The sequence below is a fragment of the Lingula anatina genome, chromosome 2 (assembly GCF_051362555.1).
Source record: "Lingula anatina isolate TDL-2025a chromosome 2, LinAna3.0, whole genome shotgun sequence".
NCBI lineage: Eukaryota > Metazoa > Brachiopoda > Lingulata > Lingulida > Lingulidae > Lingula > Lingula anatina.
This window is the reverse complement of record NC_141768.1, coordinates 41,848,901-41,872,870: the sequence shown is the minus strand read 5'-3', so window position 1 is coordinate 41,872,870 and position 23,970 is coordinate 41,848,901. Positions and strand designations below refer to the sequence as shown.

Genomic DNA, 23,970 nt, shown 5'->3' with positions numbered 1-23,970 from the left:
CAAAACAAGTACGGTAATTAATTCGGTATCTATTACATGTTCTGTTTCCAACAGTGGTCTCATAACAGTGAGTAATTTATCACTTTGTAAATATGTAAACCGCACTTGGGAGAACTACATGCATCATGACTTGTAAATGTCAGCATTCATTATAGAGTCTTTGTTATATTTTTATGCGTGTGTTATGCATAACGCACCTCAAAACTAACAGAGTATTAACTTTATGAATAAGTTCCGATTTTATCTTTGATTTTAATGTCAGTGATAACAATAACGCTGCGAATTCCGGTGTCAAAAGTTTAATTCAACATGTTAATATTATTTGGAAATGTGGAGTTTCGCAAATTAACTCGTGGCGATAATAAGTACTGCACATGCTCAAATAAAGAATCAGGCGAAGGATTATTTTTCGTGAAACGATTCCGAGATACACATGGAATACCTTATAACCTCTAGCCTAAGGGCCGTTCACATCGGAGTTAGCTTGACCTAGCTAGTTCAAGTCTATCTCCAGGAAGTAAACGTTATGATGTCACCACATGAACTCGCACTTGTAGTCCCTGTGAGTGTTTACAGTAGAGTTTAAAGTGGATATTTGAAAGGAAGGCGGAATAGTAATGCACATTGGGTAGAGGCTGCACACACACGCGCGCACACACACACACACACACACACACACACACACACACACGGAGGGAGGGTGGGAGAGAGAGGGTTTATAATCATTACGCGATTGCAATAAAAGCCTGATGAAATATCACTACATGTAACTCTTACTTCGAGCTATTAAGTATCAATATCAAATCAAGATTTAAACTATCACAGCAGCTGATTTGCCCTTTTATCTGCATCCTCTAGGGGACACTTGAAATGGCACAAATATATTGACTATGTTTATGCTCTGTATGTCGAATATCTTAACTCCCATTTGCCGCGAGAAATGAATAAAGTGGACCTCTATAATTATACCATTCGCTATAGTCGAAATATATGTTCTTAGTGATATAGTAAAATATTTTTAAATAAATAAATTAATGAACTAAAATAGAAAGAAGAATGAATAGATAGGTAGATAGATAGAAAATTGCATAACTGAATAAATAAAAAATATCCAGACAACAAGTTGAAAATACTTGATAAGATAATGAATTAATTACTGAATTGGAAATTAGTTAATAGTTAAATTAGTTAATAGTTAAATTAGTTAATACTTAAATTAGTAGAAATATGAATTAATAAATGAGTGAATAACTAATTTAGTAAAAAAAGATGGACAAATTAATAATAAATATAGAATTATATGTATGGATAAATAACTGCTTAAAAGGTAAATCAGTCAGCATATTTATGTTAGTGAATAAAAAGATATATAAATTAAAAATTCGTAGATTGAAAAATTGAAAATGGAGTTAGAGAGCATTAATAACATAAAATATCAGATAAATACAGAAGACAAGCGCGCAGACATAGAAATTAACACTGGGTGTTGTTACACAATTGCTGTAAACAATTCCTAGATGATTTATAGGCTCGATAGACGTTTAAATATTTTATTGCCCACGTATCCCATTTTTATAATTTAATATGATTATATTTTCAACCATTAATGAGTACCACTCACATTTGATATTTTTCATATTTTCACTTTTCACCGCGATTTTCCCGGTTGATTTATTATGATGTTGGGTCATAGTAATTTTCTTGGTGTGAAAGGTTGACAGTGTAAGGGGTGTTTATGTGTTAGATGGCTGTGTTAAAGTTTCCATTCACGTGTACATGCATTTTTTTAAATAGCATGCCCTTGTCCAGAATGTGGAGGTTCATTTGTTAGGAGATATGATACACGTGCCTTCTCTCTCTCTGTTTGTATGGGTGTGGGTGTTTGTGAGTGTGTGCGTGCGCTACCATTTGCCCAGTTCCATCAAATACCCGTGGCATTGGTTGTGAAAATTAAAGGCATACATGTATTATCCGGGTTTGAAATATCCCAAAGTCTTATTCTCTATGTCTACATTTCATTTTAAGCTGCTTATCTTCCCCCACGTCGGACCTGATAAATGGTAAAAGGCCTTAAATAAAAGTACCTGATGTCGCTATTTCTTTATGAAATTTACAGGAAAATATAATTTGCATGTGGCAGTCTGTCTGAGTGACTGACCAGTAATTCAGAACTAAGTTATTTGTTAAGAAAAAAAAATTTTCGAGGTAAATTCGATTTGGCTGGAAAATTCCAGATAAGATACATGTACTTTAAAGAATGCGTTCCTAATCAGAGTTCACAGTATCTACATTAGCGGATTAAATCAATTTAAATTACTCTGAACCATAAAACGGACAATTTCCATCTTGAATTTGTTCACACCACCCACTCTCTCCACCACTATCTGGATAAACCAGTTATTTTGTTTGTCTCTTAAAAGCACGTATAGCTTGTACAAAGAGTGGTGTTTATCTAAGTTGTAATTACATTACTTCAAACGAATGGGGCACCCGTCGTATAGTTACAATATGCGCAGATACGACGGTATCACACGCGCGTGCCTTTCACCGTCCAATAAGTTAAATGTATTTACATGCAAACTAAGGCAAAATATAATTGAATTACGTGTGGCTTTTTTTCTCGTCAAATAATCTTTTCTTACATGTAGTTCCAATACAGGACCATAGTGTTTTTTTATTCATTGCTCGAGTGCAGTTTTTTCAGAGGAACAATTGTATTTGTTGCATAATTATAATTGCTTTTAACTTGATATGGCTGCAGAGTTCCTCAATCGAAGCAGCGAATACAGAAATAATACTCACACAGTGACCGAATAACTACAAATGTGATGTACTTTATCTGTAATCCTTTTTCTAAATGAAGGCAAAAGTAATATTGGACAAGAAAACAAATAGATAAAGGAATGTATTAAATAGATAAATATATAGATGGAAACAAGGATGGACAGATGGGTGAATAAAAGAATGAATGGATAGATAGACAGAAAGAAAAATGAAAACACAAATAAACTATCATTATGTATTTGGATAGACATTTCAACATCCGGAATGAAAAGCAATACCATGTGTCCAGAAGAACAGGAAGAAGTGCCCAGATATCAGACGATGGATTTCAGATATAAAACTCATATGCGCATGAAGTTCATATTGAAAAAGCCCAATCTTCCACCCAAGCCTCCCCCGCCTATTCTTGTGGTATTCCGTCGGCAACATAGATTATGGACATTAGCAGCAGTAGACCAATGGCAGTTGTCAGTATTAATAGTTCCATTGCCTCCATCTATTATATCGGCGTCGGTGGAGTTTTTTATTCTCCAGAAACACAGTAACAGTAGGGGAAAACTGGTTACGCAATATTCACCGCATTTTTTTTTTTTTTTGCATAAATATCACGCTTATAAATCTTATCCAATGTTCCATTTTGTGTTGTCAGAGTGTGGAATAAGAAGCAATAAAAGTGCTTGTACCCTTCCCACGATAGTGACGTGATGACTTTGTACTTAGATATCAGGAATGGCATTTTAGACAATAATGTGGTGAATGAATCAGGGTTATGTATGCATCATATCAATTTTTCACGGAGTCTCCTTCTATAAAGCCAGTAGAAAAAAGTGGAATTGTTCGATTTGGCATCAAGAAGGACCTCTGGAGTGATCCTTATCACTTTTTTACTAATCCTGAAGTGACGTGCCCAGCATTTCATTAAGAATAATTATATTGGGCCTAGTATGTCATTTTCTTAATTTCTCGGGAAATTTCGTTCTTTCGTGATCGGGGTTTAACTCTAAACATGAAACGATTATTTCGTACCCAAACACTTGAGTACAATTAAGCAATTAAGTATGCAGAGCTTGCAGACTTTAACAAGGTGAAACTTGAGGGTTTATAAATAAATCAATAACCCCCCCCCCCCCCCCCAAAAAAAAACGTCATGGTAACGTTATAAAACGTTCTGTGTTTGTAGTTCAATTGATTAGTTACGCAACCAGATGCAAAACGAATAGAGCATTTCAGCGCCTGTGTGCTTAGCTTTTCTCAACACTGCTCTCTCCATCAATATGTATCTGTGTTTGCTCACTTGGTAATATAATGCATGGCTAAAGTATCCATATGTAACCCGAACTAAATTGCATTTAATTGCTTTTATAACCTCCACGTCTTCATACAACAATCAATATCATTTTAGAGACAAGATGAAGTTTTTTTTCGGGTATCTTCCATTTTTATTTTAGGTCTTACTTTTTTATTATCTCTTTGTTTGTATTTGTCATCATCTGATATACAGTATTACATAATAACGTTATGTCATATCTACCTATGCTTTTAACAGTGGTTACTACATGTATATGTTTTAGAGAGGTGGGATTGGAAAGACTATATCTCTCCGAAAGTGTGATTAAAATAAGTGCATTCGAGTCCCCTTCACCAAATCGAGCTATTACCATATCACTTTCGTTATCCGAGCAGCAAAATGTCAATATTCGAACCACTTTCGAAGTGACGATACTAACTGCTAAGCAAATACGACGTCGGTGCAATTTAGAGAGTAATGGCGCATTCAATAGATCTGATCCTCTACTTAGGGGCTTTCGAATACAACCTATCTAACACATCGTGCTGCCTTTGCTAATGGCATAAACGGATATGAATTTCATTAGATAATGAAAAGTACACATGAATAGAGAATCGAACAGTGCAATGCGCACAATGATAGATAATCTACAAAATTTTCACCCGCTGTGTAAAATAATATCAACTCTAATGTAAAAGTAATAATTAGATAACGCAATTTAGTTCCGATTACACTTAAATAGATTAGTTGGGTATTATAAATAAGCGGATCAATACAATTAAATAGTCTAATGCATACAAATTGTGTCGAATAAGTAGGTCTGATATCATATCATCATCCTTCGCTCTTAGCCGAAATTGCAGCAGCAGCAGCAGTAACGACACGCTATGACCATTTGCTTCTGTCTCAATAGCCCTAGTATATGTATATCATTAGTGTGCAGATCAGGATCATTCAGGAGTCCTAATATGCAACGGTGCCACTAAAAAGGTTTCACGGGCATCATTTTAAAGACAAGAGTACTCTCTCTCTCCCTCTCTCTCTCTTTTTATTTATTTATTTTTTTTTGTTCCTCATATGTTTTATTGTATTTTATGTTCAGTACACTCAAAATACCATGGATTGAAATCATAACACCATGTTGTTTAAACAATCAGCAATAGCCCTGCTCGTGCCACATAGAGCTCTCTCCATCATGCACGTTTACGGCACCTTTAAAGAAATAAACACATGTTCAGTAATAGGATATGTGTGCAAATGTGGAACAATGCTAATAGACTTTCGATAAAAAAATAGTTGCACCTGTTTTCTTCTGGTCTTGGTAAGTGAACTATTACGCGTGGATATCACATGTATATCTGTTCATCCCTCTTTCATGCCGGTTGTCTTGCTTAATATTTTATGATACCGATCAGATTTTTTACAGAAGCAAGCCTCGCCTTTGACCGGAAGTAAATAGGGGCATATAGGAAAACATATAGGCACTATGAAGAGTGCCATAGTCCAGGGTATATGTATAGGTTCTATAGACACTGATGTAGGCAGTGATAGAGGAAGAGAGGCATCCGGAATTCTGAGTACAACCGGCAATTTATAAGTCGTAAATGCACGTACCTGATTAAGAACATTTCCAGTAAAACAAGGAGAATGTTCCCATCCCCAGCCGTGATAGTTACCATGGATTTGCCAATGACGCAATCTTCACAATACATGCTGTATTACTTTGATTAAGTAACGTAGTTATTATAATATTGGCACATACCAGGCCCATTTATTTTTACGTATACTATATTTGCTATTGCCAAGGTCGGGATTGAAAATAATAAGGAATTCACTCTACATTATTATCCAACACAATTTTCACACGAAAGTGATCGGTCTTCTGTTCCAAATAAACACAAATCACGACTCATGTTCGTGTTTGATCTGTATGGATCAATACAGAGCTTATTACTTCATTCTGGGTGAAACAGCATTGCATTTTATATTATACAAACTAAGGCATTTCATTTCATTGGAGAATGTAAATACCATCTTTGCAATACCATGTAAAGCAATGCGGAACATGGCCCGCATACTCTAAATAAACCATTAAATAAAAACGGGTATGTCAAAGCACTGTATGATGATCATTTAATCCTTATGAGTTGATCAATAGAAGGATGTCGATCTATTTGGTGAAGGATAAGGTGCCATTCAATCTGGTAACACAGCGTAAACCAACGTCAGTGTCCACTGAACGTGTTCCGAATGTAAACCAACAGTCCTGCCAACCTGTCTTATTTACGAGTAATCAGTTCATTTTTAACCGTTATTTTTACTCGAGGCCGTATTGTTTATATGATAATAGACACCTGTGAAGTTTATGTTGAAAATAAGTAAGGCTGCAGAGCTTGTATAAACAAGAACACTTTAGATGTTTCATTAGGATAAATAATGCACATCGAATGTTTGATACTATGTAAAGCACTAATACATTGTAGCAGATGACTTTCTCATGGGTATGTCTAACCGCCGTTACGAATATCCTCTATCACATTTGTGATACAATTCTGACATTAAGTCAAGCGAATCGGCAAATTTGGAATATATCAAATGACTAAATGTAATGAGTTTTTACTCTATCCACCTATTTATTTATTTGAAATAAGATTTTTCCAATAAATAGTCTATTTTTATACTGATAATCAATCTGCGTCATGGCTGACAACGTTAATTTTTAAAGCTGTAAATTTGTGTGAAGCGGCATGTTTTTGCAGACGTTTGGGGTATGTTTACTGTAAAATCGAATCTATACATAGCAACTTGGCTAGTTGGCTAGTGCATATGTACCGGCTATTCAATTTAAATTACCAGAAATGGTAGAATCGTGCGTATGTAACACTGTGGAATACTTGGTACAGTCAGCGCCATCTGGAGGTGGAAATTGGATAACCGGATTCATGCAATTCGAGCCAAATGTGGTCAACTGGGAATCAAGAAAACCAAATTATAAGTTAGTAGAAAACAAGCGAGGGTATTACTTTCATCCTCTGAGAGCATTTTCAGCTTCACCGAAGCTGCTTAATAGGCGATCTTAATAAAAGGCTTAATATTTGCTGGAATACGCCTAACACCTTTGAATTGCATATGCAGCAAGGGTCCCATCTCTCTCTCTCTCTCTCTCTCACACACACACACACACACACACACACTGTAGGCTGTAAAACGTGGGTCATTGCTAGTAGTTAGAACAATGACACTAGAAGTGTTTCATTTGTAAAAATTATACTGTTGAAAAGTTGTGGATAAGCTATATGAAACTCGGGGGGGGGGGGGAGAGAGAGAGAGAGAGAGAGAGAAAGGAGGGGGTTGTTATACATAAAACAGGTTGAATAGTGATTACTAATTGCACGTGTATATAGTCAGCAAAAGACAGGATAGGCATGATGTGTGAAATCCAAAAGTTTCGCTTTACCACGGCGTGCAAACGCATGTAAGTTCCTTTTTAAAGCTAACGCGAGATTCGGTGTTCGCTCACTTTTAATATGATTAAAGAAAATGTCCCAAACATTGATTGCTCACTGAAATACTGAAATGTAATCGTTTCTGCACAAATTCAACTCTGATCTCACTGGCAAGATATAAATATCAGCTTCGAACAACCAGAAGCATACTAATGTTATTTTTGTCGTTGTTATTAAACTTCATTTCATGTCCTAATCTTGTGAAACCCCTTGGCGTTTTGCATTTTGTTTGACAAAATAAGCCATTAAAGGCAATCAATTATGTTCAAAGGGAAGTATTTGACCTAAGTGACCTATCATCTTATGGCAGAGACAATCAGGCAGAAAAACAACAATATTGACTCTGTTGGAACTTGCGTAAGAAGGTAATTGTCAGTCACGTCCCGCGTTTCCTGACTTAAAACGCAATCAAGACGCTCTATTGTGTTACAATGAGTGTTTGTCATATTAGAACCGACTTACAGACTCGTCCATCAATGGACAATAAAGACAAATTCTAAGTGACATTTTCCCGGAAAGTTTGTCTCGGTGCAAAACCAGAGGCGTGTACAGTGGTGGAATTATTGGGACACATCGAACACGTGACTGGCAATGCCCGCCCCTTGGTCCCGAAGGCACCCTTCACTCCCTTTCTCTCCATAAAAAATAAATAACAAACAAAACGAGACAACCACACCAGCATTTTTCCAATCCTATGCCTACATATTATATTGAGTTTGTACTCGATAGCTGTTGGATACTCTCCCGTAACAAAATTCTGATTTGTGACCACTGACCACACTATCATAAATGAAAATATGAGCACCGCCAACTTACCGTGAAAAGCGGATATGAGTTAAATGACTCTAACGCTGAAGTTTTAACAGGATGAAAACATCCTTAATTGACTACAACATGTCAGATAACACTGAGATTAAATGAACTTATTTCCCTCTTGTTTCACCCATACGCTTTTCCATGTAATTGCACAATTTTCCATGAAGTGCCCAATTTGGCAACAGTATTATACCTTTCGTCCAATACAAGGACAAAAGTTCATAATGACGTAACAGATGTCAAGTAAGATCAGAAAAGTAATTTGAGGTTTCATGGTCAATGCAGGTACAATGGCACAGGAGTATGAGAGTCTATTGTGGTCTACGTTTTGTTTTCTCGTTGCCCAATTACTATAGGTGACACAATACCCGAATATTGACACATTGGGTAATGAGAACTTTTTTATTGATTTCCCACAAAGGTATCCATTCCCATTTGGTAAACCAGCAGTCTTTGATAGAGGACTAAACGTCTAGATATGACAGAATATGTAATAAGATTCACTTCTCTGTTTTTAGCTATTCTCCAAAAAGCAAACCTTGGCGCTTCTATTAGCAATAGTTTTATAACTGCACGGAACCGGGCTTATTTAGTGACCCTGTGTTTTCCTTTGATTGATTGGGTCGCTTAACGTTAGAGGTGTTGAAAGCAAACATTTTTGTCTTTTGGGGCAGTCACCTTATATATGTTGGTCCAAACCCTTTGTCGTTGCCTAATGACAATTTTCTATCCGTCAACCTCGACTTGAAAGTGTTTCTTGTAATTCAGAATGTTTTTCCTCTCGCGTGATAAAACTACATAAACAGTTCCCGTTCTGTGAGTAATTTCACACTGTCGTAACATTACCCGTCATTAATGGGCAAAACTACTTTCAATGTATGGATTTGCATTACCCAGGCCTTTCCAGCCGATCATGTGAAAATGAAAAATCGGCTGTGTGTATCAAGAAGCGCTTTGTTTCCACAGGGGAGGTGGTTATTAGACAAAAAATCAAATCTAATTGCAACTTGAGGCAACCACGGAGATTAAGATTAGATCTTCTGCTACCAATGGAGAGCACATTCAGCCTGTTCAACGAAACCAATTGGCTTTGCAAACACAAACTGTCCCGTCTGAAACGTGCAGTGCTTTTCAAAAAAATCATCTAATACATCAATAGATACAAAGAAGGATTACGGTTGCTAGGTTCATGTTAAGTCTAGAAGAGCAATAACTGGGCTGAAAGCAAGGGAAATTCGATTTTAAATACAGGGTTTGAATTTTTAATTCCTTTATATTGTCATTACTGGGTGTTATCAGTTATACCGAGTCGAGCTTATGGAAATGCGTAATGGGAAAGTACATACCATAAAATGCACGAGAGCTATGGGAAATAGCCTTGTCGAAACAAAAGCCCACAACAAAGCGCAGATCTGTTGCGCAGCGCTCAGAGCGATTGATTTTAGATTTAACGCACCCCACCGCGTCAGGATAGACTACTGGGCTTAGGTTTGCTAGCTCGGGGAAATAACCCTCTCGCTTTAGTCGGTAATGTGCAAGTCACAGAGATTAGAAGGTGAAACCAGGCCAAAAACGTTCTGTCGTTCATTCTTGACTGTTCTTGACAGAGCAACTTAATTGATTGGCGATACCAGTTTGCATAAGAGTGCCAAGTGGTGAACGCTTTGCAACATGTTGGCGTACATCTTTACTTAATGAAATGAAATTCAAATTGTGGGGGATAGGTTGATGAATAAGAATACCGTGCGATATTGACTATGAGCAAGGTAAACGTTTATTTATTTAAAACACATCAAGGTACAAACAAGTAACCGAATAAGTAATACATATGGCACACACGCATAGTGTGGGCCAATACGAAGGTGCCTGCAATTCCTGCCGTCTCGTATCCTGCAAGCAGAAGAGTGATCGTTATCCTATAGCCAGCAGTAGTTCAGATACGCCTCGGTAGGACTGGGGCTCCATTATTATTACCCGGACTTCTTCACTCGTCAGTTGTTGTGACATGACTTAATGGATTTGGCTCTATTCGCGAACAGCGTTGTTGGCCACGGGGGAGTTGGTTACGGACTCGTAAGGGACTGGTCCTATGATGGAACGAGGATTATTGCATGTCAACGCGTGATTGGGATGACTTTATTGTGAAACGTGCGTTAAGAGTACAGTCTATAAGAGTGTCATATTATGCTCATTAATCAATTAGATGGATGCCGATGATAATCTAAATGAGATATATGTAGGAGGGTTTTCAAAGTGCTTTAAGTAACAAGCATGTAACAAACTGACAAACATAGCTCAAACGCCAGCTCATTCCAGGAAAATACTATAAGAAAACGCTCGGGAATACATTTCCAGAAATAAAAAAAAAACACATTGGACTTTTCCTCACTAGGTTTCTGCAACGGGCCTGATCTACGTTCGCTGCACGAAAATGGTACATGTTAAACACGAAAAGTCGAGCGTAGCTTTAATTCCGGGGAACCTTTGAGTGTTATTGGATTCCGTGATAACCCGTGGCTGTGGATTCCCGGCGATGTCGACACGCTTATTTTTAACCTGAATTAACGGGGAATTAATAGGAACCCGTCAACAGACTGTGTTGAGGGCGTATCGTTATCTCACGTTATGCGACCTGTACACGCAACTCTATCAAACGCGATGTGGCAGTGGAGTATTAGTAGATAGAACATTATTAGACTTGCTGATTGAAACGAAACTTTTGCACGATGAAGGAGGCTGCTAAATATGCCAACGTGATTAGTAGCATGTTATAGAGGTAGTAAGTCTTCTCAGAGCACTTGAATGATTCAGTTACTGTTAGCTAGTGAAACGCCTTTACTGGCTCATTTTAATTGACATTCTACCTAAATTACCAGCTTTTAACCACGCAAGTAGATATCGGATAGAACGATTCGAGTCAATACTTATCATATTAGTGACAGGTTTAATTAGATCCCAGCTTAAGCTGACTAACTTCTGGACTATGGGCTTTTCACCAGGCGATTCTTTACACCTCCGGCGGGAAGGCCGCTGATGTCAACCGTATGACAAGTCGAAGCCTAGTAACTCGTCTCCGCTTCGGACCAGTAGAAAGGAGTGCGACTTCGAACGCAGCGTCATAAAAGCCACTGTTATTTAGCGAGTCAGAAAAGTCCATCGTCAAAGGAACCAAGAACGGACCATGTCGACCAAGTGGATGCCGGACGTGAACGGACACAAGTCTCTCCCGGCAGACTTCCTGTACCTGACAAATTCCAAATTCGGAATCGGACAGACGACAAATGGCGGGAGCATGATGTGTCTCTACCCAGGGGCTTCCAGGGAGGGAGATAGTGCCCAAGGGCGGGCAAGTCCACGTAAAGTTCTCTCAACAAAGGTGATGGCGTCTGTTTTGTTGACCTCAGTCATTTTCCTGTTTTTTCACTGTGCTCGGTGAAACAGGGTTGCAATTCATCGACCGAGTGAAGCTTCATAATTTCGACTTTATTTTATGGATCAGGAGATTGCCAATGTGTTCATTCGAAGCCCTGATGAGTGGATTAGTTTAAAACATCATATCTGTGTAACGTGCGGGAGTTATTTCTGTGTATTTTTTCAATCTATCATATCTGTCTCGGTGGGCAATATTTAGAAGCGATCAAAAATGCTCATAGAACCTTGCCGCTGTTATTGGTAGTTTTTTCATTTATAAAACATACTAGATATAGAGATACTCTGTCATTTTACAATACTAGGTATCATTGAAATATTGTTTATTTTTAATTTATCACATCGGAGTAGAATTCATTGCATGTCACTTGTCGCAAAAATATGAAGTCACATTTGCTGAACATTTGTCCGTTTCCTTTGCGTGGCATTCAAAATGTTCAGCTTCCCCCAGACATGGACCTAATGAGAGATCTCTCATTAGGTCCATGCCCCAGACAATGAACTAAGTTTTAAAAAGGAGACAAAAAGACTATCATTTGACTGACTCCTCTCTTTTTCTTTACAGGTGACCGTAGAAGTTTGTGTAATCTTCCTGAAGTTGGGTGAAATAGACACCCTTAAAGAACAATTCTCGGCAGACGTCCTGGTCAAAGCAAAATGGCGGGAACCGGAACTCGACCGGAAAGGCAAGAATAAGGACGAGCTCATTGATGAGGTGAGACGCCACACACAGGGACACATGCTTCGTACATCCTTCAAATTCGAATGACAGCAGTTGAAATAATTGATCTCCAAGAGATCAGAGTGACCTTACATGTCATAGTCATTATTTTTCATAGTTTTTTATCACAGTTTGAAGTTTCATTTCAAGGCGAATTTCCTTTGCTTTGTAGTTGATAAAAAGCATAAACTTTTACCTAAAAGTCAACTAAATTACCCATCTATTCTATATACGTAAATGTAACAGCATCTGCCTGGGCGAGTATCAAACGCGTGCTTTAAGGATTTTCTAGTTAATGGAGTGAATTTTACACAATATAAATATCCCTATCTTTAATAAACTTTTCATTAAAGTTCAGTAATAAGTAGGCTAATTTTAATTTATTAATCCGGTGTTCTTTGAACATCTTAAAATTAGTGAATACATCCTATGTGTGAAACGTTTATACATTCTCCTGTCGCCAAAATACGTTTTTAATACTCTTTTCAGCCTTACGTCTATCATAAATGAAATTTGTGGTTTTCCTTTTGGCTGATCTTCTCTGTATTCTACTTAGAGGAAATGAACGCGAAAAAATCTCCTGAAAATAATCTTAATCTAAATTAAATTCTAATTTTAAAATCACCTGTTTCCTCTTTAATACTTATTGATTAATACAGGATGTTAAACAAAATACCAAAGGGCACCGAAGGACACGCTGTCATCCGTAGGTAATACGGTAAAGGCATGCATCGTTAAATTGGAAAGCAGCGTGGTCTCCGATTAGGTACTGATAGCGCATTGCTACTCTTAATGATCCAAAACAACATAACGCTTTCATGAAATACAAAAGTAGAAAGGCTCCAATGAAAGAGGTTACGATCTGCATGGTCTCGATGGCAATGCAGTTACAGCGCACGGACCCCAAAGCGGATATGGAATGATGAATTATGGTGTAAATAGTAAGAAACGAAATGAAATTTAGGAAATAGTACGAAGTTGCACGTTATGAAATAATACTGCAGTGAAGTATATAATAACATTATCTAAAGAACAGAGAGTCGTTAGTCTGGGTGTGAGGTTGGAACCTCGGCATTTGAATTCCACGGTCGAAGGATACTTATCCATTTTTTTGGCCAGTTGCCATGCGATTTAAAGGGACTAAATGGACTATGCGAAATCTTCTGTCATAGTTGAGGGATTGATTTATATCCAAAGGGCGCCAGTCTGTTCATAATCTGACAAGCACTACTAACGTGTTTCATAGACGTCTCGCAGATCTGCCTCGTTTCCAGTTCGCGCAGACGAGAGGTTCGCCTTACAAATGTTTGCAACCCCTGAATCAAAGATATGTGTAGTTATGCCACATAAAGTGTTTGGCTTGTCTTGGTTTTACTGAGAATGGATGGCATGTGGTTTCTGTTTTAGAAATCAGATATATATAGCGAGTGTTATCAGGCCTGAAGTAACACGCACGCTTAGTCTCATGCGCCACTTCGTGTGACCTTTGGATATGAAAAAAATTACATTCCGTTTCACTTTATCTGTGTACTCACCTAACCTTTCTGTTGCCACGAAACTTTATGGTTGAACGCCGGTTTTTTACCTAACTGTACAACATTCAGTTTACTAGGAATCGTCTTATAACCTTAGCGAAAACGGCGTTAAATTAAATGCAGTCAAAATATACATCACGAATCCTACCGCTGAAAGTATTATTGGACACGACTTGGACGGACAAAGTTTTAACTGTCCAAGTAAACGATAACAAATTCCTATCATTTTCAGTAATATTGCAAAAAGCAGCACGTTCCCCTTTTCTTTGCCATCACTCTACTATCCATCATTGCCACTGGGTTGCAACATAGACTTAAAATACGTTTATATGTATGATCTATACTGGGTATACAGCTTATTGATATAACATATACGAATTAAAGCACCTACATGTGTTATCCAGAAGACAGATCTGACTTCGACTGACATCATGATTTATAGTGTAATTTATGTGACAATATCGCCCAAGAGAATAATTTTGTTTGTGACTGTTGGACAATGCATTAAGTAATACTAACTGCACGGAATAAAGAAAGCAAAGTAGAAATGCGTACGATTTGAAAAGCTGAAGATATGCCATGTAATAGCCATTCAGCCGCATTTATTCTTTCTGTATTACCCTTTTCCCTCTGTTAATTCTTTTGGTCAATTTTCCCTGTCAGTTTACGACACAGTAATCAAAATATAGGCTTGATTGTTTATAATAATTGAACAGATAAAAGACATTACGATGGTTATTTATGTTACAGCGTTGACGAAAACTGGGAAATGGTCGTAATATTAGATAGCAACACTAAAAGCACAGAAGAAAGTACAACAATGAAATGATCTCATTATAAGCTGGCTTTGGTCAATTATGCCTATGCCCATTTGTTGAAAATGCAGTGAAATATCAGAGTTAGTTTGAGAAACATTTGACGATGTATGTAGGTAATCTGTTGAGTAACATTTGATTGAGAAATAGCTCCGTATTTCCAAGAAAATTTTCCCTCTGGTAATTATACCTCCCTCTGCAAAAGTGTTGCATATAGGCGGTTGTTTGGTGGATATTACAATATACCACTTAAGTTATGACAAAGGGTAGAGTCGAGAAATAAATAAAGAGATGCCAGTTGCATTTACAGCATGATTGTTTGAAGTCCTAATGTAAAGTGGGATTTTCGTTTTATGTAATAGGGCGCCACTTAACAGTTTTCATGTTAATCGAAAATGTAGGCAGCGCAAAGGCGCCGTGTTCAAGACATTGCATTACGATATGAAACGAGGCCTTTTAGGAAATTAACGTGGTATCGGCAATACTAAATTGAAGTCACCTCTTATGCTCCCCATACCCATTTTTGCCTAGACGACGTCGACCCGTGAAAATTGATGGATTCCCGAGAGATCGTCGCCAATTAACGCACCATGATCCCGTGCCAGAGCGGAAATATGGTATAATACATAAACCTTGTGCCACTTTAATAGGATGCATTTTATGAGATATTTTACTCTTTTTTGGGGGATTATTCCTGAACGGTACAGGTTAGCACATAAATATAGCTCATTAACCCTTTCTTTTTTTCAGAAATACATCATTTGTTTTTTGTCTATCTGTCCAGAATAATTGAGTGATTATTCAAGGGGTTGTTGTCAAACGTTGTGTCTTAAAAAACTGTAATTGAGAGACTTATTTTATGCAGCGGTCATAAGGTAAAAGTTCCAATAATTAAGCACCCACTAGAATGGCTTTCAGTGGATTACATGAAGGATTGTTTCGGGTTTTTTATATATTATTCCTATCAGGGCACTTTCAATCAAATAAATTCACGGAATCGTCCTATGCGAGACCATTTCTAAGAAATTCTAGTTAATTGTGTCATTTTGTTTCTTGAATATAGGATGAAATCGACTTTGAAAAATACTGGAACCCGAAACTGTTCGTAGAAAACACTGTTGGTGACCCCAAGGAGGTTCGGTGGCGCACTCTAGCGTTCTCTTCTGAAGGGGACGCCTTCATCTGCGAAAATCAAAGGCTCAAGGGGACATTCGTAGAAAATTTAGAATTGAACGATTTCCCCTTTGATGTTCAGGTAAGTGACGCCGCTGGCGTGATAAGACCTTAAAGACAATTGCCTTGCATGCGTCAACATGTATTTTTTTTGTATCTGAAGGTATGTTTGATATAGAATGACACATGAGGCTTATTAAGTACTTAACTAGTGAATAGTAATCAATCATACGGCGCTAGAGGGGTACTAGTTTCACTTTGACTTCCACGTTGAGCTCATTTGGTGCTAGATTTACTGAACAGCTGTATATGAGTTCAAAGTAACTTCAAACAAGTCGTTTTTATTTTATTTATGACCTTGTAAAATGACATATTTGTCAGCAGAAGTTATGAAAATACAAAGAAGATAGATCCAAACATTGGTTTTTAGATGAAAGCTTTGTAAAATATTTTGGATATGGTATGGAAAGGGGGGTGGATATGGATGAAAAATTGCCAACATGTCCACAAAACTCTAGTAAAGGTCTTACCCGCTTTGTATGCGGTTAATGATATGCTTTTGTCTTTTCAGAAATAAATAACCTAAATGCAAATACATGTAAACTTCAGTTAAAGCCCACATTGATATCAACATACTACAAATCCTTCAGAAGGTAGTGGCTAGATACACTTCAAACCAAGTACCTACTTTGGTACTTAATCATAGTTAGATATACCTCGTATTAAGTACCTACTTTGGTAAACTTTCAGGATCTGACCGTGACGGTGACTTCAGAGAGACCGGCCTCGGAGCTCAACCTCATTGAGGACCGTATGGAGCTCCACCGTGTCTATAAACAATCGTTCATTGACGAACAGGAGTGGAGTTTATACAAACATTTAGAGTCTGAAAGCAAATTTTTAGCCGAACCGCATGGGGACCCATCGGTAAAAAGAGTGTTGTTATCAGTTAAATGCCGGGCAGCAAGGCGACCTTGGTTTTTCGTTTGGAATATATTTCTTGTTACGGTGAGTACAGTTACGGACGGTTTACCTTTATTCTGACCATTAATTTTGTTATATTACGTATTTGCCATTCATACATTTTATTTGTATTTTACATGAAAAGGCTGGAGAACATGACTTATTACTTACATATTTAAAACATTGATTATCGTTAATAGACAGGTGCGCATTGGAAGCACATGTCAAAGACATATCACTATTATAGCGTAGAGTCTAAATGCACCTGCTGCCGGAATAATGCACTTCTAGTCTGTTATTGTGCAATTCATCAGTAATTTGCTTAAGCAAAGTTTTAAATATCTATGAAAGGCGACCCGAATGGGTCAATAAAAATCTTGTTTTACTTTTAAAAAATGCTTGATCTGCACGCCAGAGATAAATTAAAATCGATTACTCTGTCTATAACAGTTTTAAACAACTCACCTCGCTGCAAGACCAAAACGGAAGTAGATAGGATTTCACAAGGAGAACGGCACTATACGATTTATGCTCTACATGTATGTGTATGTTTGCACTTTTCATCAATGGACATTTACTGTATATGTAAGTCAATTCGTCACACTTTCTACAATGGAGGAAGGGATACCCTAAGAGGGAGAGGGCACAAATATCAGCCGTATTTTCTGTGGTATGAAACAATCTGCCTCTCTCTGAACCGACCATTTGGTGCCAGAAACTCCGGCAACGAACATCTTTAATATATTGCCTTATTGGTAATGAGAAGAAACCAACAGTCAATGAAATTCCAAAACATTACTTTTTAGAAGTCTGTTTACGTGGCGAATGTTTCAATATTACATGGTACTATGAGTTAATCATAGCAGTTAGGGGATTCACTCTTTTCTTGGGCTAAATCCTGTTTCGATCTCAGTGCTGACTTTATAAACATGGGTCGGAATTACGAACAAACCCTGTGCGACAGGAATGAAAGCCCTAGGGATGGAGGTCTAGGTCCTTATCTGATAAGTACAGGTTAGGGTAAACCGGAAGTATCGGGGTTGGTATATGGGACGAATGTCACCTACTGCACAAAATAAAAGGAAACGGGGTTACAATAAATGAACTGCCAACCCTGTCACATATAGAAGACACCACTTTATGATTGAAGTGATAAGTTCAGAAGTATGGCATTTTAATAGCTGAGTGAAATATCAAATCGCTGTTAGTGTACCATGGTTAAAACTAAACAGACTCCATAACCTGAAAGCAGTACCTTCAAATACTGCAGCGGGCTGATGTACTTTGACGTTGTCGGCGTATTTGCACGCATACTCGGTATAGAAACCTGACGGAATAAAAAAGATGCATCTTAATATATAACTGTTGCTAGAACTAACACCGCTAAGAGAGAATTGCTATTTTTGATTGATTTCCAAATGCTTATTCATTGAATTGTTGGATACAGCAAGTTTGATAATTGTTGGGGGAGGGAAACTTAATTAATTCACTTTTTGCAGAGGAACTATACAGAAGCCAAAAGTGCTACCCAGCTGCGGACTTGTTTTGAATTTTGACCTACCCTAACCCGTGCAAAAAGGTTTTGTTTATGTTTACCTGTGAGGATAATAAACAGAGAACAAATACACCTAGTAAAACATTAATGGGAAAAATGGCACCTTCAGTGGTATTTTGCGGTTTACAGACTAAACACCTATCATCCAGGTACGGTAGATATAGATATTGTATGGCACAGCAATATGAATATACGTGGACTCATAACTATTGCTGGCATATTTGGTCTTCCATATTAACACCTGTGGCATCTGCGTGTTGTTTTACAAAGTTGTTTTAGACAAACGTCTCGTAGACTTTCTTTATGTGAATCACTCTGAGAGGATATTGCGCTCTTGGTTGTATTAATCATGAGCGGTTATTTGATTTATGACGCTTTGTATTAAACGAGGGGATCTGGAGATGAATAAACTGCACACCTGTTCTATCAGAGGTCAAAGAAAGTCACAGCGGTGCGATATTGGGCGAGATAAAACTTAACAGGGATAAAAAAATGTTTTCATAACCAAAGGGGAAACTGCAAACAAATACGAGGCGGACGGCCAGACAGGCAGGCAATGAGCCATTTTCACGCTGTTATAAAATCCATAGCTTTTCCCCATAATTATCTTACGTCACTTCCTGATTTTCTGTTTCAGTTCCTGTTCTGCAGTTTGTCGTTTGCTACCTTCTCAGTGGAGTATAATCTACCACAGAACCGTCTACAGCTGTCATTTACCTTGGTGTTAACGGCGGTCGCTTTCAAGTTTGTCATCAACCAAAGTTTACCACGTGTGTCCTACCTAACATACTTAGTAAGTAGCATAAGCACTGTGGCAGTTGAGTATATTTAGATATTAATCTGTAGTGCATTTATTGTCTTTAAACAATGAAGATAAACATTTCTCAAGAGTTATGATTATGTATTTTAGTTGTCCCTTTGTCAAGTATGCAGTATGTGCAAATTTAAGTTTGATACCTCTTTGTTTTAATTCATTTTTTGCTGAAGTGTTTCATCTTTACTCCAGTTATATTCAGTGCATATATATATACGTAAACAATATATTATTTTTTATCCATCTGTATATTATTATCATTTTGATATCTCCCTGTTTCTTTTACCTTTCTTTGCTAAATATTGTTATCATGTACTAACTTATTTCACTCAATATTTGGACATATCGACTAGTTTATCCTTATTTAGTTATCATGGACAAATGTCTCCTTATTTGGACATATGGCTTCTTCTTTATCCTGATTGGTTAGCCCTGGGACAAATATCCCCATATTTGGACACATATCTACTATTTTGTCCTTATTTTGTTTATCTTAGGACAAATATCTCCATATTTGGACATATGTCCAGTAGCTTACATCCATTTGGTTAATCTTAGGACAAATATCTCCTGGGTTCTATGTGCCAGCTGGCCATCGTCTGCGCGTGGCATTCCATAGTCGCTAAGATCGACAGCAAACATGATGCGAAAGTTGCAGAACTGGTGTTTCTCACCGCCTTAGCCGTCATCTATATTGGATTCAATGCCGGGATTTGCTTTCACATTTATGCATTTGTAAGTATGGAATTTATTGGTGTGTCCAGTGAATAAAACCTACTTCAAAATTACCATTTATTCGACAGTCAGTGTTTAAACAGCGCGTGTAAAAAGTATCGTAAAGTAAGGTCCAAGTATTTGAGTTAAATCTATAGATAATTACCTATAAAGTGCAAGAACTATTGTCTTGCCTTTTGCCTCAATGGTGAAATAGATAAAATGCGACAAGGATCATAAAGGGTTGGAAGGAGCTTATGAAAGAGTCAGGAGGTATGTATTGATGCGAATATGAAGGGTGCCACAAAAGCGTATAGTTTATAGTTCCAAATTGCAAAATGAAGTTGTGTTTATATGCAATTATCTCATCCCATGAGATAATAACAATACAAAATCTAAGTAAACATTGCTTTATAGATTCATTTAGTCTTTTTTTCTGTTATTAAAGGCGCTTTTGTTACAAAAGTGCAACCCCTGCGTGAAACGTGCAATCCAAAAATAGTGCGCGCGCAACCTTCCATGTCGGGCAACCTAGATCTGTTATCGTGACTTTTCCTCACCTCTTACCTGCAAAAATTAGTTCAGCATGTTGTGTGAACACAGCTTATCGTATGTATTGGCTGTGTATGCTGTGCGCTGGCGGATCCAGGTTGTCAGTCATGGGAGGGGGGAATTAGACTTTGCTCCTTCGCTCTCGACCCCGTCCCTGGATCCGAAGGTAAGAATTTTGGCACGCCTGCCTTGGATTGGATTCACAGCGCACAAATAAACCTCTTTTCATGATTTCCACGTGGAGCTGGGCAAAGGAGGTATTCAGAACGACGTTACTTAAACGTCTATAATTGTATCCTACTAAAAATAGTCAAACGGTATTTCGTAATTTTATATTTTTAGTTTTTTTAGTCGTTACCAAATATTATGTTTTGATGTTTACAAATTATCAAGTGATTGTGCCTGTGTTTTTCTTTTATATTTCTTTGTACGTAATGAAGAAAACGTTTATTCAGTTTTGAAATTCAAATAATGTATATATTATTACATATTTCATGAAAAACCCCTAGGTCGTTTGATGGTGCAACTTTTTTGTTATGTTCTGCATATATCTCTCTTAATTGGTCGATTTGACGTATAGTAGAGGAAACCAACCAATCAAACGAGAGAGATAATGCGCAAGCGCCATTTTTTTTTTGGTTCCGGTTTCAGTTCCATCAGCGCCTTTGATCTCTAATTGTGACCTCTTCCGTCTACTCCAGGCTTGCAAAAGACGAAGAATTATGAAGCAGAAAGACAGAGAATACATGGTAGGTGCCTTGATCGCACAACTTCATGGAAAACCTTTTACAGACTTCTTAAGTAACCATCCAAGGAATACATAGGCATGTATAAAAGTACGAAGGATAGCTATTTTGTAAATACGTGTACTTTTTAACTTATATAACTTTTCGTTATCACTATCGTATATTTGTAACAAAAACTTAACTTACACCCTTACTCATAATCTAAAACTAAGATACATCTGTCTGCTTCTTAACTAAACTAACACCCCTTCAAGTTCCTCTTATCCTTGCGATACTCTTAAAAAAGACTGGCACTGATAAAAAAAAAAAACAAGAAGGTGAATTGCGTTGCCAAAAATATGATGACGAATCAAATTTAACGTTACATTAATGCTAGTAATACGGCAATAATCTGGCAAAGGCTTTGGTGCGCCAAAGCAAAAAAAGTGAGGAATTTTACTTTGTTGTGGACAGTACCTACCCTGAGCTTTATGGGTCGGTTTCAGAAAACGGCCATAGCCTGAAAATTGGTCTTACCTTTTTGGAAAAATTTAAGTCAACTTTAGTTCAATATAAATCCAAAGTTGTTCGCTTAAATGAGCTAAGTGTTGGTCTGGAACAGTTACCATGCACGTCGCGTATAAAACAGGTACAAGTTTTCATTTACTGAGACTACTGCCGATTTACATTAAGTCAAAGATTTGGTCTTTTAAAAATTTAAAAATTCAGACCAAATTTTAGACTATATCTATTTCATGAAACCGATCCAGTCAGTTGATATTATATCGAAAGATATTGAGAAAGACGAAGTGAAACCGCTTTGAAATCCTACATATTGGCCACCCGTGCTTAATAAAATTGATACCATAAAATTATATACCGGAAACCGTTTGAGACATCCACCCTCGTTTCCCTTCAGCTTGACATTATTCACAATGGTCCTTTAAAAGACTCTACCGGTGACAGATTGATGTATCCGCCCTATTCCTTTATAGCTTGCCAATATTCACAGTGAATGTTCTTTTATTTTTAAGTGAGAACCGCTAACTACGCTACCAAAATGTAGTCCATGTCATATAAAAATGCATTTGTATTATTACGCAATTTACATTTTTTTATGTTTTAGTTATTACAGATCAGTCGTTGATAAGGTTGGACCATACTCAATGTGTTTGCTTTATGTTAGTTAATTTATTGCACTTTTTGAAACTATGTTAGTAGCATATTGGTTGAGGTATAGCTAGCTTATAGATACAAACTAACGCACCTTTAGTATGCAGATAGTATTCGTTGATAGTCAGAATATCACACACTTTACAGGCCTTTTTACATCGAGCAGTATAATTAAGTGATAAAGTTGTATCGGTACACTTGATAGATTTACAACTCAATAGCCCGGCCGTTACGTAAAAGTCCCCCACGCGCACCTGACACAGCCTGCAAATCAACTTCTGACGGCGCGAATTTGTGAAAGCAAGGAAAAGGCCTGCACCGTACCGTAATAAGCGTAATTAATATGTAGCGTAATTGCATGAACTACGATCCTCAAAGAGTAGTGGTAAAGTTAATTCGCTGCAGTATAACGCTCCATGTGGAAAAGGCCTACGTGAAAATTAAAATACTATTTAACAGAAGCTAGAAAAGAAAGTTATGAAAGGCATCTGATGCATTGTACCTGAACGTTACGCGATTCTATCCCGTTTAAAACTGATAAACGTTGAAATAAAAAGCGATGACATTAAGATTTATATTACATAGTATAAAAGTATTTGAGATTCTTGCAAAAGGAATATGAAATTAGAAAGATAGAGGGAAATTTGGATGAGAGTTAAATTAAAGTTAGATTTTATATCAGAAGTCTTTAATCACTGAACGTCAATTAACCTTATTTATGAAAGGCAGAATAACCGTGGTTTTAATTATAATTTATAACTAACTGAACACGTTAAAATGGATGATTTCTATTCTAAATTGTATGAATAGCGACCCTGTCGGTCAACAATAATTTGGAAAAAAATTGTCTGATGTGGTAAACGTACAATCCTTTGAAAGCAGTTTTTAACTCCGTGCATGAGCACACACTACTAAATGTATTCATGATATGGATTTGCACCCCTCTCTCCCCACCCACGCAACGAAAATGTTTATCTGTTGTAGTGTTTTAAGGCCTATTGTGTTTTAAGAGCATGACAACTCCCAAATGATCGTCCCATAAATATTTGTTTTAAACATTGAATTAGTTGATTTTAAAGGGGTCAGTCAATGCTAACTATGCTTTGAACTTTGTATAATGGACGTAACAATGGTCAAAATGGAGATAATTTTGCATCGCAAGTTTTAGTCACAAATGCAGCATTTGCTAAGGGGTTGTTGGATGCCAATAGTATACACAAGCCGAGTTACCAACGTATGTAACACTATTACAGTTTTTTAAACATAGTAAATTCACAGTTGAAAATACAAAATGCAAGTTCCATGACTACAGATTTATAAATCCTAACATACCGATCACTATGTTTATCTTCCCTTCTTTGTTTTCTTTACAAAATATGTTGATTTGTTTGACAAGACTGTGTTTTA

At 37.2% G+C, this 23,970-nt stretch overlaps 1 protein-coding gene across 8 annotated transcripts in view; it reads left to right on the top strand.

Annotated features, from left to right (window-relative positions):
- LOC106156405 (uncharacterized) overlaps positions 1-23,970 on the top strand; it is a 35,717-nt gene that overhangs the window by 6,437 nt on the left and 5,310 nt on the right. For 3 of the 8 annotated variants that reach the window (XM_013531649.2, XM_013531650.2, XM_013531648.2), the window contains exons 2-7: positions 12,389-12,538; positions 15,958-16,149; positions 16,818-17,075; positions 19,223-19,378; positions 19,958-20,134; positions 21,367-21,414. In XM_013531649.2, coding sequence (XP_013387103.1) covers positions 12,389-12,538; positions 15,958-16,149; positions 16,818-17,075; positions 19,223-19,378; positions 19,958-20,134; positions 21,367-21,414 — 981 coding nt within the window. Of the gene's footprint in view, positions 1-9,874; positions 11,771-12,388; positions 12,539-15,957; positions 16,150-16,817; positions 17,076-19,222; positions 19,379-19,957; positions 20,135-21,366; positions 21,502-23,970 lie in introns of those variants that run through there. The other 5 variants (XM_087005387.1, XM_087005386.1, XM_087005384.1 and 2 more) reach the window with 4 other exon arrangements.